The sequence below is a fragment of the Astyanax mexicanus genome, chromosome 17 (genome assembly GCF_023375975.1).
Source record: "Astyanax mexicanus isolate ESR-SI-001 chromosome 17, AstMex3_surface, whole genome shotgun sequence".
In the NCBI taxonomy this organism is placed as follows: Eukaryota; Metazoa; Chordata; class Actinopteri; order Characiformes; family Acestrorhamphidae; genus Astyanax; species Astyanax mexicanus.
This window is the reverse complement of record NC_064424.1, coordinates 12,920,146-12,943,369: the sequence shown is the minus strand read 5'-3', so window position 1 is coordinate 12,943,369 and position 23,224 is coordinate 12,920,146. Positions and strand designations below refer to the sequence as shown.

The window sequence follows — 23,224 nt, the reverse complement described above, 5'->3', positions numbered from 1 at the left end:
ACATAAAAACAATTAAGCTACACATATGGAAATGAAAAAGTGTTTCTCCTCCATAATCCCCTGACCTAAACCTGATTAACTGAGTTGCTGATTTGGGATGAGCTGGAGCTTCACAGTGTGAACTATTGTTCAGCACCTCCAGGAACTCCTTCAAGACGCTGAGAAAACTATTCCAGGTGACTCTCCCTCATGAAGACACTGAGATTAAAATACCAAGAGTGTGCAGTTCTTTCCTCTAAGCTAGAAGAATCTGTAAAACTGTAAAACATTAAACAATTCTGGTTTGTTTAACTTTTTTTTTTTTTACATAAAAATTATACATGTGGTTCTGTATATCTTTTTAAATTTACAGGGTCAAGAAAAAATGTATTAAAAATGTTAAAAATGATGTAATAGAATTGTAAATACTATAAATACAGGCAGATATACTTATAATAACATATGTTTTTAAAACAATCTTATTTTGAAAAAGGTACATATGCTGGTAAACTTACCTTCTGACTGTTGCTCTTCTAGTTAAGCTGGAAATGTTTCTTTTACAGTGAAGAAAGGTATCTTCTACTTTCAACTTTACTTCTGCTTTTCACACACACACACACACACACAAACATGTGCGCGCCCACACACACACATACACACAGATCATAGCTGGCAGAACATGAGGACCAGCCCTCTCTCAGTGCTCAGTACATTTATTATAAATGTATAGTACATTGTATTTTTTTAAATGCATTTATACAAGGTTTCTTTAGAAGCCAAACTACAAGAAAGCCCTTAATACTTTTGCTTTTAACTCTAGAGACCTGGAATCGAGCAGTATTAGCAGATCTAAAATAAAAAAGGTAAAGGTAAGAATAATTATCAAGTAAAATTCTGTTTTCTCCTTATCTAGTAGGCAATGTTAAATAATGGTTGTTTTAAGGTTGTTTGTTCATCCTGAACATTAAAAGATGTAATGCTACTATTGAACGTTCTTTGCTATGTGGGATATTATTCCCTGTTAAAAATACAGTTCAAAACCAGCTAACCATCCAGAAAATAACATACCCTATGCTGCCCGTTAACCAGCTCTCAGGTTTTTTTTATTGGTCAGTCATTGTGTTGTGTGTTAAAATGAGTGCTACATAATAACACACACACACACACATATATATGCATTGTTGTATTCTCTTGTATTTCTTGTATTTGTTTTGTATCGTTTGTATTTTTCTGACACTGCTGTTCTGTCCTCTGTGCTGCTGTAACATTGCATGTTCCCTTCCATGCTGTGGAATTATTAACCTTGTATGGCATGAATTATAATTTTTGGAGGAAAGTGCCATTTTTGGAAGCTTTGGAGTCCCTGTGGATATAGCACACTTTTGATTACAAGCTGATCATTTGAACCAAGTGTTAACAGTTAAAGTGCAAGGAAGCACCCAAAACATGCAGAGTAGAAGGAGGTCTCCACCAGTAGCAGAGATAAAAACCACTGCTTTATATATAATACTTTATAAAGTTGTCTATCTGCACAAGACAACAATAAAAAAAATACTGTTTTAACAAGTTTACAACAAGAATATAAGAATAATTTCAATTTGAGCCAAATTTAATTTCTTCTTGTTTCTTGCACATATAACCTACATGTTTTTATTTATGAGCCACTCACCATATTACACTGTTACACTGTACCATGTAACATTATATAAATAAATAAATAAAATCAATCAATAAGATAAGTAAAGAAACAATCAATCAACCAGTCAATCAATCAAACAAACAAACGAATTAACAAACAAATAAATAAATAAATAATTAAATACATGGGTTTCTGTGAAATGGCTTGTAGGTGCTACTTGGAGGTTTTAGTTTGGTCATTGGTGATACATGGCCTAAAAAGTTAGAGAACTACTGCACTATGCCATAGGCGGTAATATAAGGTTTCTATAATCTTATTTTATCTTAAAAAGAGAAGCAGCGCAGCCACGTGGGCTTCAGGGGTAACGCTCCTCAACATATGTAATAATCAAACGTCGAGCTGCTTATCGCAGAGAGCGTGCAGTCAGGGAAGCTCCTGTATCGATTAGTGCGGACTTTTCCCGTCCATCTGCACAGAGAGTGATGGACGCGGTGGACCTGTTTAAGCGGCTGGGAGCCGGAGCGAAGTTTAATTTTAAACGCTTTGGAAAAGATGCGGACAGGTTTAAGGTAAGGGCCGTGTTTTTATCACTCTGAGCTGCACGTGTTTTCTTCAGCGGGGGCTTTAATGTTCGGGAGTTGGAGTTTTTTTTTTTGGAGGATTTGTCGGGCGAAGTCTGTCAGTCTGTGCTAACATGTGTTAGCTAGCTAGCATCGGTTCATACATATATAGCTAGGCTAGTTAGCCAGGGTAGCTAACTTCCCTGGAGAACTAGCTAGAGTTAACAGTTAATTATTTAGTTAAAGAACTCCTGTGTAAAATGGTGTACTGAAACATAATTACGAGTACTAAACTTTGTTGAATTCCGAAATACATATTTTTTTTCCAGTTTCTACAAACAAGTTTTAGAATGGGTGTTATATTTTTGCCCCTGTAGAATAATCGCTTTTTCTTCTGCTAAAAAGTTTAAAATAGTTCCACACTTGATTGGTAGAATTCGGAGAGCCTTGACATTTAAAATGAGACATTGAGACCTTTGAAAGTGCACCAGAAGATTATTAAAATAGTAGCACTAAGCTAGTTCTCCGGACTTAACTTTAAGATGTAAACAGACTATTTTAATATACTTCCAGTGCACTTTAAAATTTCTCAATGTCTCGATTTAATTGTCTAGGCTCTGCAAATTCTACCAATGAAGTGTGGAACTATTTTGAGCTTGTTAGCGGTGGAAAAAAATATTTCTCTCCAGGGGCAAAAATATGCCCTATAACGCCCATTCTAAAACATGTTTGGAGAAACTGGAACAAATTCTGGTTTGCGAAATGATTTCAGTACACCCCAAGTCCATTTTACACCGGAGTTCTCCTTTAATCTAGCTAAAGTAGCTACTTTTTGTAGGTAGGATGGTTAATTAGCTAATAAGCTGTATGTGGTTTATAATTTCTTTATAATCACACATGGCTAGGTTGTATGTTTAGATAGGTCAGCATGCTGGTTAGTTAAATTCCCTTACAGACACTCATGTGATAAAAAAAAAAAAATACAACACTTTTGGACACTTTTTCATCTGCTATTTTTTGTCTATTTTTGTTAATATCGGTAAAACAGGTAGGGAGGTCTCAGAACAAGGAGGCTTCTAAGTCTTTGGATGAAATTAATTTCTTTGGGATCAAGCCCCAAAAGGAGACGACAGTACACGATAACAACAGTGAAGATGAAGAGTCAGAAAACCAACAGACTACAGTCACAGAGAAACGAAAACGCAGCACCGCGGATGAACCATTAAACAAATCAGGGAAGAAAAGGAAAGGAAATAAGGAAGAAACAGATGGTAAGAGTTCATTAGTAGAGCTCATGACATTATTCAGGTCTTCTTTAGATCTTTTTTAGAACTTTATTCTCACCTTTTTCTTCTGCTACACAGATGAAGAGAATGAGACTGATGGAGATGACGAGAGAGAGCTGGAGAAGGAAGGGATCCGGTGGACTTCGTCCCAAGACAAGAAGGCTAAAGGGCCTAAGAAAAAGGCAAAAGACGAGCTTTCACTGAAAAGATTAAAACAGCTTCACCGTGAGAAGGTGAGGAAAGCCTCGTCCTATACTGTACATCAACGATGTGACTTAACTCTTAATGATCTGAACTTTGAATAAACAAAGCCTAAAAGCAGTCTAATTACTGTGAGCTTGTTTAACTTCTGTTACCTTTCATTTTAGCTCAACCAGATCAGACACAGTAACAGGATAAATGTACACGGCACAGATATCCCAGACCCTCTTGCCACGTTTGAAGAGCTTCAAAAGGAGTATGAGCTGGACCCAAGGGTCATTCAGAACATCAAAGCAGCAGGATTCCAGACCCCCACACCTATTCAGATGCAAGCCATTCCACTCATGATGCATGTGAGTTTTTTTTTTTTTTTTTTTTTTTAGTATTTATACACATCATTAAATGCTTAGTATCTAGTGTTGATCTGTAGTCTGAAATGTTGGTATGAATTCATGTTACATTATGTTACATTATTCTTACTATGTAGAAATGTTTCACAGTGGTGGAGATGGGTTATTCGAATTAATGAATGTGAATCAGCTTTCTGATGCTGTCAATTTTAATAGATAAAATAAACCTTTTTTTTAAGTACAATTTGTTTTTAATTTGTATCATTTACATTGTAGATTAAGACTTGGAACTTTAAAAGAACACACATGCAATTAGGTAGCAGACAAAAAGTGTAACCATTCCTGGTTCTACCTCATAAAGCCAACTGAGAGAATCAGCCAAGAGTGGGCAAATCTGTTAAAGGGTAGCTAAAGGTTCTACTTTAAAGAATCTAAACTTTATACTGTAAGCACACAATTTTGGCCTGTTAACATTTTTGTTTATTTTCATAACACGTTTTTTTCATAGATTTGATGTCTTTAATATTAATCTACAATAAAGAAAATAATATGAATAAAATATTTTAAAAATAAATTTGTGTCAGACAGATTGCAGGATGCAGATTGACCAAGATATTCCCATAGGAAACATATATTTTTCATATTCACCACTCTTGGACCATCAAGTTAATTTAAAATAGTAAATAGTAGAATTTAATGGTAACCAATATGGCAATATTTTTGTTGACATAATTATCTCTGTTTTTAATCTCCACCACAGAAAAGTAATTAAAATGTTTTTATTTTTTTCTAAAATGGACCAGTTCACAAAAAAAAAGCGTATTAAAAAACATCAACGTGGAACTGCCTTTTAAAATGACCTACAGTTATGTTTTTTGTTTTTGATGATTCTTTATGTTTTAGAGTCGAGAGATTCTGGCGTGTGCCCCCACTGGCTCTGGTAAAACCATGGCCTTCTGCTTGCCCCTGCTGGCCCATCTCCGCCAGCCAATGAATAAGGGCTTCAGAGCCCTTATCGTAGCTCCTACTAGAGAATTGGCCAGCCAGGTGAGATTCACCCACTTAACCTTTACACACAGTTAACACACATACTGTTATTAGACTTTCAGTTTCTGGTAATGCTACAAAACTGTGATGCTGACGTATTTAACAGTGAATTATAATGTGCTTTTTCTTGAATTGGTTGTGTATTTACTTACAGACGCACAGAGAGCTGCTGAAACTGTCAGAAGGACTGGGTTTCAGGGTTCACATGATCAATAAAGGAGTGGACGCAGCCAAAAAATATGGTCCCAAATCAGCTAAGAAGTTTGGTAGGTCACCGTTCTGTATCTCTTTTTAAGATTTAAAGACAGTGCAGATATGCTGTTCTGATATCTGACAAATCTGATCTTTCTTTTACAGATATACTGGTGACCACTCCTAACAGGCTTATTTATCTGCTCAACCAGGACCCTCCAGCTGTAGATCTCAGCAGGTAAACCTCAGTTGCAATCTAGCTTAGAGGCTGCACAGTCACATGGCAAACACTTAAAGCCTGAAATCCAATTTATGCAACGGTATAAATGCAGGCTTTCATTTAAAAATGTTACAATGCATTTATAGTGCATTGCAACCTGCATTTTGTGCATTGCTGCAGAGTGGGCTATTGCTTAGGTATGTACGATAAAATAATATATATACTAATATAAAGTATAATAAAACAGTATTTATAGCCCTTTTAAATATATTAATTCTGTAGCTTGAAGGATATTTTAATGCACACTGAACTGAATGCATTTGTTAACTGGAGATGATTAATCCTGTACTGAACTGGGGATTTTATTACTATAATGCCTCTAACGGCTTCAATAATAACATTGTAAATTGATATTAAACTTGTCTTACTTGTACAATAGAGCTTTTGAGAAATGTCTGTTAGGAGTGTGTGTGTATATATATATATATTTTTATAAAACACTAAGGGTTAAAATAAAGGCTTTAATTACATATGGGTTTACTTTGTCCCAAAAATTACACAATATATGAAGAAATCAAAAGTTCATTTGCAAAAAAAATGATAGAAAGAGACACGCCAATAACTGTTACATGGCTTCCTTTACAAAACTAAATATTTTAAATAGCTCCATAAACACTATAACAGACATAAATACTTAATGCTTTAGTATTCAAAACTGTACAGTAAGTCACAAACCTTTATAAAACCGTCAGTAACTTGAAAAATACAGTGACGTATTTTTGGCCATATCGCCCAGTGCTAAAACACACAAAAAAGAACAGAATTTATATTTTGTAAAGTAGGTTAGTAATAATAATAATGTAACTAAAATCTACAACAGTAGTAAAGTGTGAAATATTTAGTACATGCGCATAAACAGTTACACTTTCATAACAAAATACTGCTATTTAAAAAAAACAAAGAACTTTTATTATAACAATATTATCACAAACTGTTCAATATATTTAATATGGCACAACCTCTACTACAGCTAGAGTCAAAGTGCCAGATGGTATCCTGTATTTCTCCCTAAGACATAAGTGTTTTAAATTTCATCTTGTACAGAAGGACTGTGCGTTTACGCAGCAATAGCCAGGTGTTGGCATTTGCACTAGCGTTTTTGCCAATAACAATAATAAGTTCCAGGCCAATAACTGCTCTTCAGATTTCAGTGTTTGTGAACTCGTTCTCTCTCTCTCTCTCTCTCTCTCTCTCTCTCTCTCTTTCTCTCTCTGTTGTTCAGTGTGGAATGGCTGGTGGTGGATGAGTCGGATAAGCTTTTTGAGGACGGTAAAACTGGCTTCAGAGATCAGCTGGCCACTATCTTCCTGGCCTGCTCCTCTCCTAAGATTCGACGAGCTCTTTTCAGTGCCACGTTCACCACAGAGGTTGAGCAGTGGTGCAAGCTCAATCTGGACAACCTTGTCTGTGTTAACATTGGACCCAGGCAAGTTTTGTATTCACTGGACAAATTAGTAGTTTAGTTAATTATGCTCTAATGCACTGAAACTTATTTGTCTGTAATATTCCTGCTCATAGAAACTCTGCAGCAGAGACAGTAGAGCAGGAGCTTCTGTTTGTAGGAGCAGAAAATGGCAAGCTGCTCGCCATGAGAGACCTGATTAAAAAGGTGAGGATCTGAGATTTGTAATAGAAACGGCTACGATTCATGTGTGTTAGGTGTGGGAATTACAGGGGGAGTGCACAATAATGTTAACAGTTTTTTTATGGTACAGTGATTCTTCCATACTCAATATACAGCTCTGGTTTCTAAATCAGTTTCTCTGATTTTGCCATTTATAGGTTTATGTTTGAGTAAAAAGAACATTGATGTTTTATTCTCTAAACTACGGACACATTTTTTCCCAAATTCCAAATATAAATATTGTTATTTAGAGCATTTATTTGCAGAAAATGAGAAATAGATGAAATAACAAAAAAAAAAAAAAAGATGCAGAGCTTTCAGACCTTAAATAATGCAAAGAAAACAAGTTCATATTCATAAAGTTTAAAGAGTTCAGAAATCAATATTTGGTGGAATAGCCCTGTTTTTTAATCACTGTTTCCATGCATCTTGCATTTCAGTTTTTGTGATAAATTCCTCAAAATGTGTTTTTGCAGGGTTTCATGCCACCCATGCTTGTGTTTGTTCAGTCCATTGAGCGGGCCCGAGAGTTGTTCCATGAGTTGGTGTATGAGGGCATTAATGTTGACGTTATTCATGCCGAACGCACACAGCAACAGGTTTGTATATTATAATAAGAAGTCAAATTTGATGTATTTTAAGGTGAAATCATTCTACTCAAAAATGAACTAAAATGGCACAAAGTCTTTCCCAATAATTCACCCATATTTTGGATGCACTGTTTAATGAATATGCTTGATTAGGTTAATAATAAAATGTAGTCTAAAGGAGAACTGCCACTTCTTCCTAAAGTCTTGTGAGGTTGTCCACCACTAGAGGGCACTCCTGAGAGAGTCCAAAATAAATAGGTTCTTATGGACTCTTTAAAATAATGTTAGTGATCTTTATTTTTTATTTAATTTTATTTTTTAAGCTATTTAGTTACATTCTCTTTATTTCATTGTGGACTTGTTTATAATGAGTTATAATGAGAACTGCAGTAATGGTTTGGGCATATTGTGAACCAATTGTAGATTTTATTGCTAACCAAGACTGTATAATTTGTAGTACTTCTCTGTTAAACCTGTTGATGCAGCATTTTTGCAGAAAAGAAACCTCTCACTCACTCACCCGGACATTAAAATGGAGTGACAGAACCAGTATAAACAGAACATGTATAAACAGTAGTGCAAATATAGTGGTATAATAGTTTAAGGCTGGTAAAGTGAACAAGTGCATAAAGTTATTTAAATGTCACAGTTGTAGGGGGAATGAAAGTCAAGAAAATCATGTTAAGGGTAATAATGTGTGATGATGATATTATTATAGAAATATAATATCTTGAAATAATATCCAAAGCTGCTGTTATAATAGCTTATAATTGGTGTATTTTTTTATTTATTTATTTTCTTCCTTATTGTTTTGTTTGGTTGTTTTTTTTAACCATCTTGCTGAACAAAAGAAACTTTGCCACAATTGGGGAACTGTTTTCCTGCTGACTCAATTTATTGTTCACTTAAAACCTATCAAGCTCAATTATGCTGATAAAAAAAATGATCCATTTAAACTTTGTTACTGTGACCAGTGTATAATCTGGTGTATAATCTGTCCTGTAAACCATGTCTTCTAATGTGTAGTTGTTTTTTGTGAGAGTGGAAGAACTGCACTATTAATGTTTTTAAACTCTGTCTTTGGGTAGAGGGATAACGTGGTCAACAGTTTTCGCTCCGGGAACATCTGGGTGCTGATCTGCACGGCACTAATGGCTCGAGGTATCGACTTCAAAGGAGTCAACTTGGTTGTCAATTATGACTTTCCCGCCAGCGCAGTGGAGTACATCCATCGGATAGGTCAGTCCCTCCAGTTGAGGATGTTCATGTGTTCACTACTGTATCAGAATCAGCAGCAGTACATTTTATTTATGGTTGAATAAAACATTCAGCCATATTTAAACACAATGTTTTTTTTTTTTTTTGGTTGTTGGAAAAAGTGTTAATGTTATTGTTCTTTGGGGCCGCGTCTGTCTGTAGGTCGCACAGGAAGAGCAGGCCATAAGGGGAAAGCCGTTACATTTTTCACCGAAAATGACAAACCTCTGCTGCGGAGGTAACTGTATGACTCAGACTAACTGCGCATTATGTGTTTATATGTGATTTGGGTTAATCTTACATGTGCATTTCTATTTTTCTATATACCTTCAGCATTGCCACAGTAATAAAGCAAGCAGGATGCCCTGTGCCTGATTACATGATTGGATTCAAGAAGCTTCACAGGTACAAACTATAACTTCCAGATTTTTGAGCCCTCTTACAGCATCTCCTCCCCTTTTTATTTATTTATTATTATTATTTTTTTTGCTTATTCAAAATACCACAAAAAACAAGTCAAGTGGTATCACTTCTCTTAAATATTGCTTCTAAAGGGAGATACATATTGTGGGTTAAAGCTGTGTGTGTTTTCATGAATAAACAGTATTTTAATTTTATTTTAACAGCAAAGAGAGACACCGTCTTGAGAAGAAACCACCAAAGAGAACAACAATTCGCACAACTCCCCTCTGCCTTATAAAAAAGAAAAAGAAAACAGACAAGGGGAAAAGGTAGAGTTCTTCATCTGACAGCACACACTGCCTGATCTGATATGTTGATTAAGCATTAGTGACTTATTTATGTGGCGTTACATCTTCCATGCTTCATTTCTTATTTAGTTTTTATATATTGTGACTATGAATGATTGTTGAATAGGAATGGGGATATTTTGCTGAAATTTTTAACAATATGGTGACCTTTTTTTGGCTTTTTTTTTTTTTTAGGAAAAAAGGAAAAAATGAAGCAACTGTTCAAGCAGGTGGAGACAAATCAGAAAAATGTACAAACAACTGAGTCTGAACCCTACATCTTTCTAAATTCGTTTTCTTCTGTACGCCTTCTGTTTCTAATAAAACAACACAAATACAAAAACATGTAAAATATGTTTGTGTTTATTTTTGCAAATGCATGTTACTTAGAAATAAGACAATAAATGTAGAGTACAAACACACTTGTTGGCAATAACAGAAAAACAGCAGTTTCCGCTGTGTCTTGTTTCTGGTATGTTCCCTTGGGGTGTTCCCCCATGCATATAAAAGGCTTGCATTTTGCATTTCGTGGGGAATGATGTGTGGAGGCATCTTCTTTCAGTTCTCATTAGTGTGAGCGAACATCTTGCTGAGACACCTTTTTCTGTTGGTACAATGTGCCCTTTTATTCTTTTTCATTCTTCAGATTTTCGTATTTTTAGTTATTTAAACGATGGAACATTGAAAATTAGACAGATTTGAGATCGACTGAAGAATTTAAGTCTAATATTGATCCGAATGTAAGATGATTAAAAAGAACCAGCTTTGACAAGAAACATCAAACAGAGGTAAATGCTGGGTAAGTATTTTGGCAATATTATTTGGTTCTTATTTAGTTCATTCTTATTTGGTGCTAAACTATATATATATATATATATATATATATATATATATATATATATATATATATATATATATATATATATATATATATATATATATATATAAATTATTTATTATTATTTATTTATGTTTTTTATGTTATGTTTTTTAATGTTTATTTTTATTTTGGTGTCAATTTCCTTCCATTATTCACTCTTTTTCCAAAGCATAGTGTGGCAGTGTTAGCAAGTTTTATATAGCAATGCCCTGTTCAGAAGGAAGAAAAGTGTTTATGCTGAATTAAGAATTAAATCAATAAACCTAACTTCTCATAACCCCCCACCCTTCTTTATCTCTCTCTGTCTCTCTCTTTCTATCTCTTATGCAACAAAACTACTCAGATATTATAATAATGTATTAAAAGGCTTTACTGTTTGCCACACTACACATTTGTCTCACTCTTAATATAAATAAAGGGAAATACCAGCATTTAAGCATATTTTTTTAGCGCTTGATGCCAATAATATAAACAATTTTGCCAATCTTACATGTATTTTATTAACATTTCAATTTTTGCTTCTTGATTAATCACAATGTTTTAAATAATCTGATTGATTTTTCATTGATTGACACCACACAATTAATTGCATTGACAGCCCTAGTATATTTGATTATATATATATATATATATATATATATATATATATATATATATATATATATATATATATATATATATATATGTAAATATATATATATATATATATATATATGTAAATATATATATATATTTCTTTTGTCTGTGTATTAGTGGGGGTGTGTGTACAAAACAATATTCATACACTGAATAGCAGGAAGCACTGTTGGTTGACATTGCCATATCATTTGGGTGGTCATCTGATTGCTGGCATTATTAGCAGAAACAACAATGGTAGGTGATTCTGTTGATATAGTATAAATTTAAATATGGTACTGTGCAGATTTACTGACTAACTACTTTAATAATTTGGATGCGATCGATCTAGAACAGGAACTCGTAGCATACTGGTGACCGCCATTGTGTTTGATCAAGTAGACTTTTTTAAAAAATATATAGAACAGATAATCGTGCATATAGACGCAGTAAATCAATCACTTGGAACTTTATTATCATTTATAAATGTGAAATTGGTTACATTTAGACCTTCCTCTGTCTCTAATTTGATGGAAAAGCATCATGTTTACACAGGCCTAATCCTGCATGATGCAGCATAGTCCTATGTTTAGAAAATGTTTCATGTCAAAATGAACAACAAATAGCATTGATGAAATAGAACATTACTGTTTTTAAGGATCATGTGTTTTTGTGGTCAGACATTTGCTTTGAGAATGTGATTTTTTTTTTCTTCAGTTTCAGTTGTCGATCTTACTTAACATCAAGTCAGAATCGTTAACAGCTCTAACACTTAACCTATAGGTTAGAGGTGTGCCAAAAAATCGATTCACATAAGAATCTTGATTCTCATTTACTACGATTCAGAATCGATTTAAAATGTCCCAAAATCGATTCTGAGGGGCGGGTTTTAGACTGATTTTGGGCTGGGTATTTTTGTTGGACCTGGCAACCCTGGGGATAGCGCTTGTCCTTTCAAACGGAGATCTTCCAGACACACACAGAGCGTAGGTGTTTGAGAATCACCGGTAAGATGGCAGAACAAGCACTATATTACATTAGATTAACGTGTAGTTTCAATGTTTTATGGCAGAATGCTTCATAACAAGCATAAAAAAGATCGCTAGTAGTTAGTTTCAGTAACTGTTAGCTAGCTAACTAGCTAACTTTCCAGTTCCACCTTAAATAACGCTACAGGTGGCAGCGGGCTGCAGCATTTAAGGCGGAACGGAAAAATACAATAAGCTAATCAGAGCTAATTTCAGCTCCTCATCACAGAGGAATTAAGGAATGGACCATATGAATTAATTTCTCCACCTCCTGCCCCCTTTCTGAAGAAATACAACGACCTTAAATTAACTAGTTAATCAGCAGCTGCTCCTGAACTTTAGCGCTCCACTGCTATCATCACATCAGCCCAGCAGCGTCACCTACACACCACCGCTAGTAGCCTGGTAATAAAGCAGTGTTATTTATTATTTATTTATTGTTCATTAACGTCATTGTGATATCCCAGTGATTCCTCTGTCACTGAGGACCCACATTCCTGCACATTTTATTGTTTTTGTAACACATTACCTGCTCCAGGACCAGTGTATATTATGGAGGGTTTTTTTTCAATAAGATTCATAAGCCAGAAGCAGAAATTTTTATAATTCAAATCGTTTTGAATCAAAAATCGATTTTGAATCGAATCGTGGCCCCCAAAATCGGAATCGAATCGAATCGTGAGATAGTAAACGATTCCCACCCCTACTATAGGTTGTCTAGTAAACTGGCTGTAAACCTTATAACCCTCATTATGCTTATATGTTTAAAGCAAAATGACATTTACTATTAAACAAAAGGTAAAAAAAAAAATAAAAAATCTTATTTTCAAAATTTCAAAGTTTTTGTGTTTTGCTTAATAGAGCATGCTTGCTTATTTGGCTGCTTCCTTGATGACAAAGAACAATGAAAAACGTAAATATTTGTTTTTGTACATTTTGGTTGTACTTTTATGGTTGATGATGAACAAACAACATTAAAACACACTTTGTTTATCGTTTCCTAATATGCATGACATCTGACATTGAATCAATGTTCATTTAAATGTTTTAAATGGTTGGACTGAGCTCTTTTAAACTTTTCGGTGAAATGTTCTTCCCACTAACATTAATATTAATTAGGGGTCCAAGCACTGCAAGATTCCAATGAAACAGTAGTTTTGTTAAACATAAAATTCTTTAGAAGGCATCCAAGATTAAGAATTAAGAAATAAGTGGTGCTATAAAAATGAAAAATCCTACTTGGCCAATTATGTTGCATCTTTTCCTGCTGCATATATGGCCCATTTGATAAGTGACTTATTAAGGACATAATACCAAAAATATGTCTGCAGTTTATTAAAGATTGAGGAATGAAATTTTTAAACTAGTCTCTGGGTTATTATTAAATGTTTGCAAATCAGGTAGGTCTGGATTAAAAGAGAAGTAGTTCGTCATTGATTGTCTATGGGCAATCTGCAGCAATGTGATGTTCTTGCTTAAAAGGCTTTAAAAATTACAATTACGACGTTTATCTAAATTGTGCAATATTACTCAGAAGGACTCCGGCAATTGAGGCTTGCAGTTATATTCATTTTTATTCTTTAAATGTCTCTTTCAACACTACAGGACCACATTAAAGATTATACGAATAGAATACAAACTATAGATATACATATGTAATGTTATGACATATTTCATACATATAAGTCCCTAAAGCCATAATTATGATGTCTGAGATCAGTGTTGTTTCAATGCATTATTATTATTATTATTATTATTATTATTATCTGGGTTGAGTGCTGTGTGCCATTTTGTGCTTTAAGTTAATTTTTATGTATAACAAAATGTTTTTATTCAGGGCACTGGAAATTCTAAAATCAAGCGAAAGAGACCAGAGAGTCTGAGCGATGTTTGTAGCAGACAGTCTGTGCAGCAGGATAAGGTATTGTGCTTCCTTTTTACTGTCTGATCACTTTATAATCACATGATTTAAAAAAAGCTTAAACGAGAACTCCAGTGTGGACTTTTGGTGTGGTAAAACATGATAAAAAGTACTTACCTTTAATGAATAGCCCACCTCTGTTCTGATTTCTGTTTGTCCAAATACCCTTTAAACTGACACGGGGCATAATTTGCCCCGATAAATTACTTTTTCCACCGTTATCCAGCTCAAAGTAGCTTCACACCTCCTTCACACATTCTCCTTGCTAGAATCCGGAGAGCCCTGATATTTAAAACGAGGCATTAATAACTTAAAAAGTGCTCAAGAAGCTTATTAAAAACCTCTGTTAACATCCTATAATGCTAGTTTCAGCTCAGTCCACCACCATCACTGTACTGAAAATAACATAGACAGTCTGAGGGGTGTTTCAGGGGTGCTATTCATCAAAGGTAAGTACTTTTTTTATCGTGTTTTACTACACCCGAAAAGTCCATTTTACACTGGAGTTCTCCTCATTTTCCTTTTTATTTTCATTAGCTCTCAATTCAATGTGTGGACGACCCTGAGGGAGTTGGTTCTGTGATGGCTTATGATAAAGAGACCTTCCCTATGGCCAAACAGCTTCCGGTATGTGTCCTTTAGTAATGGCTGCACTACTACTAAAACAAAATGGCTGCCACTAATTGTTTAATTGTAATACACAGGAAAATAGCTTACGTGTTTTTACTTTTTTTTTGCTACAGACTGAAGAGGACAAAGTTCAAGTTATCAAGGAGCACTGATATGGTAAAGTTCAGTCTTGTAAAACCTCACTTCATTCGCTGTTATAATATAGGCCTGAATCCAGCAGGAGCATGCAAAAATAGTAGTATTAGTCTTTTTTTGTATTTATTGTACTGATAATGTAATGTAAAATATTTTGATTAAACATTCACAGTACAGTCTAGAAGTGAACTTTTGAATAAAAACTTTGTTCATTAAATATTGCCACAAATATTGCAATGCCCTGCTAACCTCCCAGCCTGTGTAGTAAAACCACTCCAAATGATCCAGAACGCAGCAGCACGTCTGGTCTTCAACCAGCCAAAACGGGCACATGTCACCCCGCTGCTCATTGAGCTCCATTGGCTACCAGTTGCTGCTCGCATCAAATTCAAAGCTCTTACAATCGCCTACAAGGTGATGACAGAACAGCTCCTTCCTACCTGCACTCGCTCCTGAAGGCTTACGTTACCTCCTGGCCGCTGCGCTCCTCCAATGAACATTCACACAAAGCAATCCAGACTGTTCTCATACAGAGTTTCCCAATGGTGGAACAAACTACCTTCTACTACCAGATCAGGAGAATCTTTCGCTATCTTTAAGAAACTCCTGATGACAGAGCTCTTCAAAGAGCACTTACTCTCCTAACACCTCTAACACAATAACTACTTCTAATCTAATTTCCTTCTTCCCCTCCTTCACTCCTCTATCCTTTTATTTCCCTTCGACCTCCTATAAGCCCTATCTAAAGATGTTTTACCTTTAAACTTCTATTACTTTGTACTTGACTATTGTAAGTCGCTTTGGACAAAAGCGTCTGCCAAATGCAATGTAATGTAATGTAATGTAATGTAAAATATAGGATAGTGGGAACCATTCTTCAATGCAAACAACTTTTAAAAAAACCTTCAGAAGAAATGCAAAAGAGCTGTGTGTAAACCCATTTAAAGAGAATTCAGAGCTGTTGTTACTCTCTCTGAGAGTGAGCAATCTATTAAATACTCAAAGAGCACAAGGCAGTTCTAAAACAGGTAAGAGGAGATATGTAATTTGTTTGTGTAATACTTCAGAAACTAATTTCAGATATTTAGGGGACATAATGTTTTGTTTAAATGCATTTTTGGCATTTCTATTTTTCCAGTCATTGTAAAATTCTGGTTAATAATGAATAGAACTGCCAGATTCACACTGTGTGAAAGTTTAAAAAAAAAAAAAAGGAAAATAAAGATTTTTGTTATGATAGATTTTCTTATGATAGATTTTCTGATGTTGTTTTTTTCAGGGGAAAAAGTGAAGAAACAAATCTGAAGGATGTTCAAGCAATTGAGGCAGAAGATTAATGCATCAATTAATTTTAGAAAAAAAATGTACAAATTCCAGGATCATTTGCTGTCAATAAAAGGTACACAACATTTTCTGTAGTAAGTCTGATTGTGGTTTGTTCACTTTTGTGGTTTTGTATCTCTTGTACAAAAAGGCTTGCGCTTGGATTTCCTGCGGAAATAAAAGAGTGAAACCTTTTTTTTTTTTTTTTACTTTGACACAAATTTATTAACAAGACAACTTTTTTGTATTGTTATAATGTGTAACCTAGATATTTTGTATTAGAGATGTATTAGAGTTTTATTTTAGTTGCTTAAATGAACTAAAAAAAAGGCTAAATGTTGTTTGGTTTCCTTAATCAAACATTATTCAAAAATATATATTTGAACAACTATGGCCTTGTATGTAAACCAATGCCCTTTTTACCACCTGTATGTGAGTCCTAAAAGTAGAAAAATAAGATAGATAGCAAAAATATATAGTTTTATTGGTTGTTAGACCATTTATTTAGTAATAGAATATTGAAACTGTTCCATCCATTGGTTAATTGGTCAATACCTTATCATGCTGCACCAAAGGCTGATCAATTCAAACACTTCTCAGACTCTTATTTATACTATATACACAGACTAGCTCAAAAATAACACATAGAACATTAGTGGATTAATGAATTAACCAATGGATGGTACAGTTTCAATATTCTATTACTAAATAAATGGTCTAATAACCCATACAACTATTCTTCTATTTGATATCTATGTGCTATTTTTGAGCTAGTCTGTTTATAGAGTACAAATAAGAGTCTGAGAAGTGTTTGATCAGCCTTTGGTGCAGCATGATAAGGTATTGTTTTTCTTTCTCACTGTATCTAGGACTACTGATATATTGCACTTGTAATTGATTACCCAGTTTGTAAAAAAAAAAAAAAAAAAAACCTGTCACATACCGAGTGTGGCTTTCCTGCCTGTTTTTTTTTTTTAACCATGTATGAACCTCTATTTAGTTTTTTAATTATCTGTTTGATTTTGTCCAGTTTGGTTTGGTTTGCCCAGATTTTTGCCTCTTGACTTGTTTGCTTGGTTAATGACTCTGGTTTTGCCCATGTCTACTTTGTTTGACCTTGTGTTAGTGTTTTTACTAAAGCCTAGCTCTTAAAACCTGTGAGCCCTTCACCTTTTACATCCGTGGGTGGGTGTCGGGTTTGTTTCTCTGTTGCGGTGCGTTCTCTTTTTGACAGTAGAAGCAGTACAGATTTACGGGCAGCGTGCAAGCAGGAAACACATCCTGTCTAAATCTAAAACAATAGAAAACATGTCTCTTTTGGGTGTTTCATGTATTACCATGTTTGAATAACAAGGACAACATTTAAAAATGGAGGTTTAAAAAAGATGGATTTTTTTATATATCTGCTATTAAAAATAAACACAACCCCAAATTAGTATGAAAAATGAAAATTGAGTTGAGGATTAAATTAACATGTGGAAAATTGCACATCAACAACACTGGTATTGCTTAAAAAACAGAGAAACTGAGCATAGAAAATGATCCACAAATGAATACAGATTGTTTGGTACATCACATGTCAAAAATCACACATACAGGGCCAACATAACACAGCCACTCATCCTTAACATGCAATCACCATGTCTACTGCCACGCACTGCTCAGAGATCCCTCAGCACTGTACTGTAGTGTGTGGTACTCCAACCTGTACCTTTAGGAGTTTCTGATACAATGTAATGTTTGAATATTGTTATCTCACCTTAGTTAATTCCCTTATGCAGACATCCCAAGTTGCAAAAGTTGATTTCAGGGAGGTTAGCCCCACCCCCCGCCAAAAAACAAAACAAAACAAAAAAAAACTTGCGCACACACCAAAGGATAACAAAACTTTACTTTTATATTAATTCATTTTAATTTATTTTTTTTACATTAAATTTAGAGTATTCAGAGGTGAAATGAATTTGATCTTTTTTCTTTTTGATAGGCCCTGCCTCTGCTTTCCTTTTTTTTTTGACAAAAATTGACAGTTACAATATCACAATTGCACAACATCAAAAACATTTCATATCATATTACAATAATTATTAATATTGCCTCCGCCATGATCTGCTTTCTCTCACTCACTGAACAACTCCCTTCCGGGAGGGGGGAAAAACACTGCCCGCCCACACTAAACTGATTGGCTGTCTCACAGACTCTTTGCAGAGAACAGGCCAATGAGAACCTTCTCTGTTTTCTCTCTCTCCCTCCCACACGCGATTAGAGAAAAAAGTCTGTCGCCTGTGTGCGCGTTTGGGCCGCTCGTTCTGAATTCCGGGAGATTATATGTGCCTCCCGGGCATCAGGGAGCCACTACCAAAATGCGTGAGACTCCAGCAGCTTCAGGGAGACTTGGTTTGTCTGCTTATGGCTGAATTGATTCCAATCCTGAAACCAAATTTACATCAGCAAAGTGATGTGGATGCTTATTGTACGGTGGCCGAGAAAGCCCAACGCAGTGCAAATTGAAAAGCGCTGCAAAAGCACAAAACACATCCATCAAAATTACAACACAGGCGCAGCAAATAGAAAAACGCGCTGCAAATAGAAAAACGCGCTGCAAATAGAACCACAACACAACGGAAGTGAGTCACAACACAACGGAATTTTCCCGGGGGACCTTAAAAGATACTGTACCAGCTAAGCTGCGTCTTCAGTAACGTCTCGGACTTCACTATGTGTACAAAGGACAATAAGTGGCAAACAAGGCGTTTTGTGAAGCAGAACTTTTAATGATATGCACACAACCGTGGTAATCACAGGTAATAAACATAACTTACTTTTCAGAAGCTTGTTTGCCACTTATTGTCCTTTGTACACAGCTGGTACAGCATCTTTTAAGGTCCCCCGGGAAAATTCCGTTGTGTTGTGACTCACTTCCGTTGTGTTGTGGTTCTATTTGCAGCGCGTTTTTCTATTTGCAGCGCGTTTTTCTATTTGCTGCGCCGGTGTTGTAATTTTGATGGATGTGTTTTGTGCTTTTGCAGCGCTTTTCAATTTGCACTGCGCTGGGCTTTCTCGGCCACCGTATTATTGCACTGAAGTAAGGACAACCCCTATATTAAGATAGAAACTGGTAGTGGGCTGTCAGTTCTCAGTTTGATTTGTCTTTAGACTTTTGTCTAGTAGATTTTAAGAGAAAACAACAGGATATACAGACATATTTGGTCATATCTTGTACGCAGTTTAAGACTGAAAAGGGTATACACTCTATATTCTGTTTCTGTTAAAGCTTAAAAATAATACACATTGTAGTGATACATTTGCTACAACAAAGAGAACGCTTCAATGGAAACTAGTGAGTAACTGGGCACTAACTGCTAACTGTTGTTTTGTTCAGTAAATATACCCTTTAGTCTTGGCTAGGTTTTTATCATCAGCCCATAAAACCATCCTGACTGCACCTGTGAAGTATGAAATTAGCTGTGTTTGTTGGATTGAAGAAACCATTTTTCTTTTTTCCCCCAAGGAGAGACCAAACCTGTACTAGTGCCTCTCTCATCACAAGACCATCCCACAACCCTGAAGTGATTAATTAATACTGAAATAATCACTTGTCACAAACAGGAACAGTCTGAAGAAGATTTGGGATTGAAAACACTAAGGTAGAAATCTGCTAATTGAACTTTAATTGATTGACCAGCTAGAAAATGTTTATTTAATTGGTAATAGGAGATCAGAAACGGAGCAGCTATTTTATTTTTCATTTATTGATGAGTGTTCATTGGTAGGTGACTCATTCGGAATATGTGACTCAAAAGTCCGATAGGGTTGTGTTCAGTCTGTGGTGCAAACTTCCTTTCAATTCTGTGTGAATAACCACAGCTCTGACTACCTCATTTTGCTTAGTCTCTGAGGAAACACTTGAAGACATGAATTTGGTGTCACATACCACTAACTCTTTTCAGAGAATTCACTTCCTTTTTATGGAAGTTTTCTACAAGAGTGTGAAGTGAAGTCAAAGGACACCTGTACAGGTAACTGTAAATTCTTCATTTCCTTTGTCATTTTGTTTCATAAGGGCAGCTATTTTGGTTGGCTTGTTTTCTGCTTTGATGTTGATTTGAAGGTCAGCATGCACATGTGTTTGATAAAACACATATAATATGTATAATATGTAGAGAGTGCTTTACCATCTTTTAGAAACGAATTACTCTTAAATTGTGGAATTTTGTATATCATGCAAAAGCATGTACAACATGTGTACATAAAATAATTTTTAAACATCTAAAAATACATATTTCGTACAAATATTTGGGCACCCCTGGTTAAATTACTTGTGTGTTGGAAGTTCTGCACGAAAATGACTACAAATCCTCTACAGAGACACTAATCTAAAGCATTATTACTGTTTATTTTTGTAATGTAGCCTATTTCAAAAATTAAAACAATTAAAACATTTGGATTTTGTTCAAATGTTTTTTGTACAGCCACGTTTAATTTTTAAAAATTGATACAATCAGGGCTTACATGAAAGAAAATTGTAATAAATAAATTATTTTTTTACAAATTACCAAATATTTTTTTTAAATATTTGGTGATGTTAACTTTTAAATATTTAAGCTTAAAAGAGCTTATTTGCACTACTGTTAAATAATATGTATGTATACTTAAAATTCTAGTTATTAAAGGAAACCTTAAATATTTATTTTACAGATGTATTTTTGTCATATGATATTTTTCTGATTAGGAAACAAACTTTACCATCAGACGTATATAACATGAGTAAATATGAAATCAGTTTTAAATTATAATTTTATTGATTAAATGACAAAAAAAAAATCCAAAAAAACTATCTAGCCCTGTTTGAGTAAATGTTTCCCTCCAAAATCGTATAACCTTGTTGTGTCACCTTCTGGCGGGAACAACTGCAATCAAGCTTTACCGATAACTGGCAACAAGTCTTTCACATCTCTGTGGAGGATTTTTTTCCACTCTTCTTTACAGAATTGTTTTAATTCAGTCATATTGGAGGGTTTTCCAGCATGATCAGCCTGTTTCAGATCATGCCATAGTATCTCAATCAGACTTTGACTAGACCACTCCAAAACATTTTGTTTTTTTTTTAGCCCATTCAGAGGAGAACTTGTTTGTGACCTCAAGGTCAGGTGGTACTTGGGTTCTGCAGCAGGACAATGATCCAAAGCACACAAACAGATGGCCGGACATTCTCCTTCAGGATTGTCTGGTAAACAGCAAAAATCCTGGTTCCATCTATTACAGCAATTTGTCTAGGCCCTAAAGCAACAAAGCAGCCCCAGACCATCACACTACCACCACCATGTTTTTATGCTCAGTTAGTGCTGGACGATATGGCAAAAATCTATATTGCGATATATTCCTTAATTTTGGTCGATACCATGTGATTTTGATATAGATGTAAATACTTTAAAGGCCTCAGAAAAACAGCTAAGAATCCCTACAATGGGAATCTGTACACTACTGTCTAAAAATTGAGTTAAGTTTTAAGCCTCCTCTCACAAAAAACTATATAAAACTTAATAAATCCATGCTTTTTTTTTGCATATAGCCTTTATATACAAACAAAAACATCACGTCTCTGTCAAACATAAACCTATTTCCTATATACGTATAAACAATATAAATATCTTTAAATTACAACAGAGGCAGAGCATATTCTATATTGTAAACAAATTTAACAGATTAAAACGATACATTAATAAATAAAAAAAGTGCTTCAACCAGGATAAAGAATACAAAAAGCCTTCATATACATAAAAGAAACATGATTTCCCCATCAGATAAACAATCCTATGGGATTTATCAACTATAAATAAATTAGTTACAACATAAGCTACAAAAGCACTTTAGCCAGAATAAGGAAAATATTGTATGTAGTGGAACTGCTCGAGGTGGTGGAACAGATTAGATGTTTCACAGCTGCTAGTCGGCTCCACTCTTCGGCACAATTTGCAGCAAACTGAAGTCTGAAGTTTGTCAGACCTTCGAAAGCCAAACCAGTTCCACACCAGTAAATTAGTCCTCCCTCCCTTAACTCCCTTATCTCTTCTGCTTAATCAGTTGTGGAAGCTTCTGCATTGCCGTCAGGGGCAAACATTCTGCATCTAAAATTTTCCCCGCTGGAGCCTAGCCTAGCCTAGCCTAGTCTTTATGGCTGCGTGCCTGTGTGATTACGTCATCATGCACTGATGTAGCTCTGCTACGGAGGCTGATTGTTTTCAGCTCTGCTTTAATGCAGCAAACTGACGGCAGTAAAAAAAGGCCTGTAAATAATACAAATCAAAATACCACAAAAAGGACATCACTGTAATTGAAACATTCCTTATCGTGATAAATACCGAAATCGAATTATTGTCCAGGCATTCATTCAGTATAATGTTCTTTTTCTGAAATGATGTGTTAGTTTTACGCCAGGTGTAACAGGACGCACACCTTCTAAAATGTTCCACTTTTGTAACGTCAGTCTAAAGAATATTTACTTATATTTAAGTTCTGGGGTTCATGCAGATATTTGTTGGTAAATGTGAGATGGGTCGTTGTGTTGTTTTTGGTCAGCAGTGCTTTCTGCCTTGGATCTCTCCCACTGAGACCATTTTTGACCAGTCTCTTTCTTATTATTAAAGCATCCACACTGACCTTAACTGAGGCAAGTGAGACCTACAGTTCTTTAAATGTTGTTGTGGATTCTTTTGTGACCTCCTGGATGAGTTGGCCACACCCTTTTGGAATAATTTCAGTAGGCTGGCCACTCCTAGGAAGGTTCACCAGTGTTCCATGTTTTCTCCATTTGTGATTTATAGCTCTCACTGTGGTTTGTTGGAGTCCCAAAGCTTTAGAAATGACTTTGTAACCTTTTCCAGACTGATAGATGATCAATGATTTGTTTTCTGCTTCATGTTGTCAGACAGCTTCTATTT

General features: G+C 35.0%; 1 protein-coding gene across 1 annotated transcript; it reads left to right on the top strand.

Moving 5' to 3' along the window:
* Positions 1-2,048: 2,048 nt before the first annotated feature.
* ddx52 (DEAD (Asp-Glu-Ala-Asp) box polypeptide 52) lies at positions 2,049-16,372 on the top strand. The gene is made up of 19 exons (XM_049466552.1): positions 2,049-2,187; positions 3,227-3,449; positions 3,543-3,697; positions 3,833-4,018; positions 4,919-5,062; positions 5,217-5,328; positions 5,420-5,492; positions 6,757-6,960; positions 7,053-7,143; positions 7,635-7,757; positions 8,837-8,987; positions 9,168-9,243; positions 9,339-9,410; positions 9,632-9,736; positions 9,950-10,553; positions 14,115-14,198; positions 14,736-14,825; positions 14,942-14,984; positions 16,243-16,372. Exons 1-15 carry the CDS (start codon positions 2,101-2,103, stop codon positions 10,017-10,019), a joined length of 1,872 nt encoding a protein of 623 aa, XP_049322509.1. The 5' UTR covers positions 2,049-2,100; the 3' UTR covers positions 10,020-10,553; positions 14,115-14,198; positions 14,736-14,825; positions 14,942-14,984; positions 16,243-16,372.
* Positions 16,373-23,224: the final 6,852 nt, after the last annotated feature.

What these genes read in the sequence shown, in the direction of transcription:
- ddx52 (XM_049466552.1), top strand. Translation starts at nt 2,101, where the DNA reads ATGGACGCGGTGGACCTGTTTAAGCGGCTGGGAGCCGGAGCGAAGTTT. An exon ending in CCATTCCACTCATGATGCAT is followed by an intron (nt 4,019 to 4,918) that starts GTGAGTTTTTTT and finishes TTTATGTTTTAG; the next exon opens with AGTCGAGAGATTCTGGCGTG. An exon ending in CCAGCTGTAGATCTCAGCAG is followed by an intron (nt 5,493 to 6,756) that starts GTAAACCTCAGT and finishes TCTGTTGTTCAG; the next exon opens with TGTGGAATGGCTGGTGGTGG.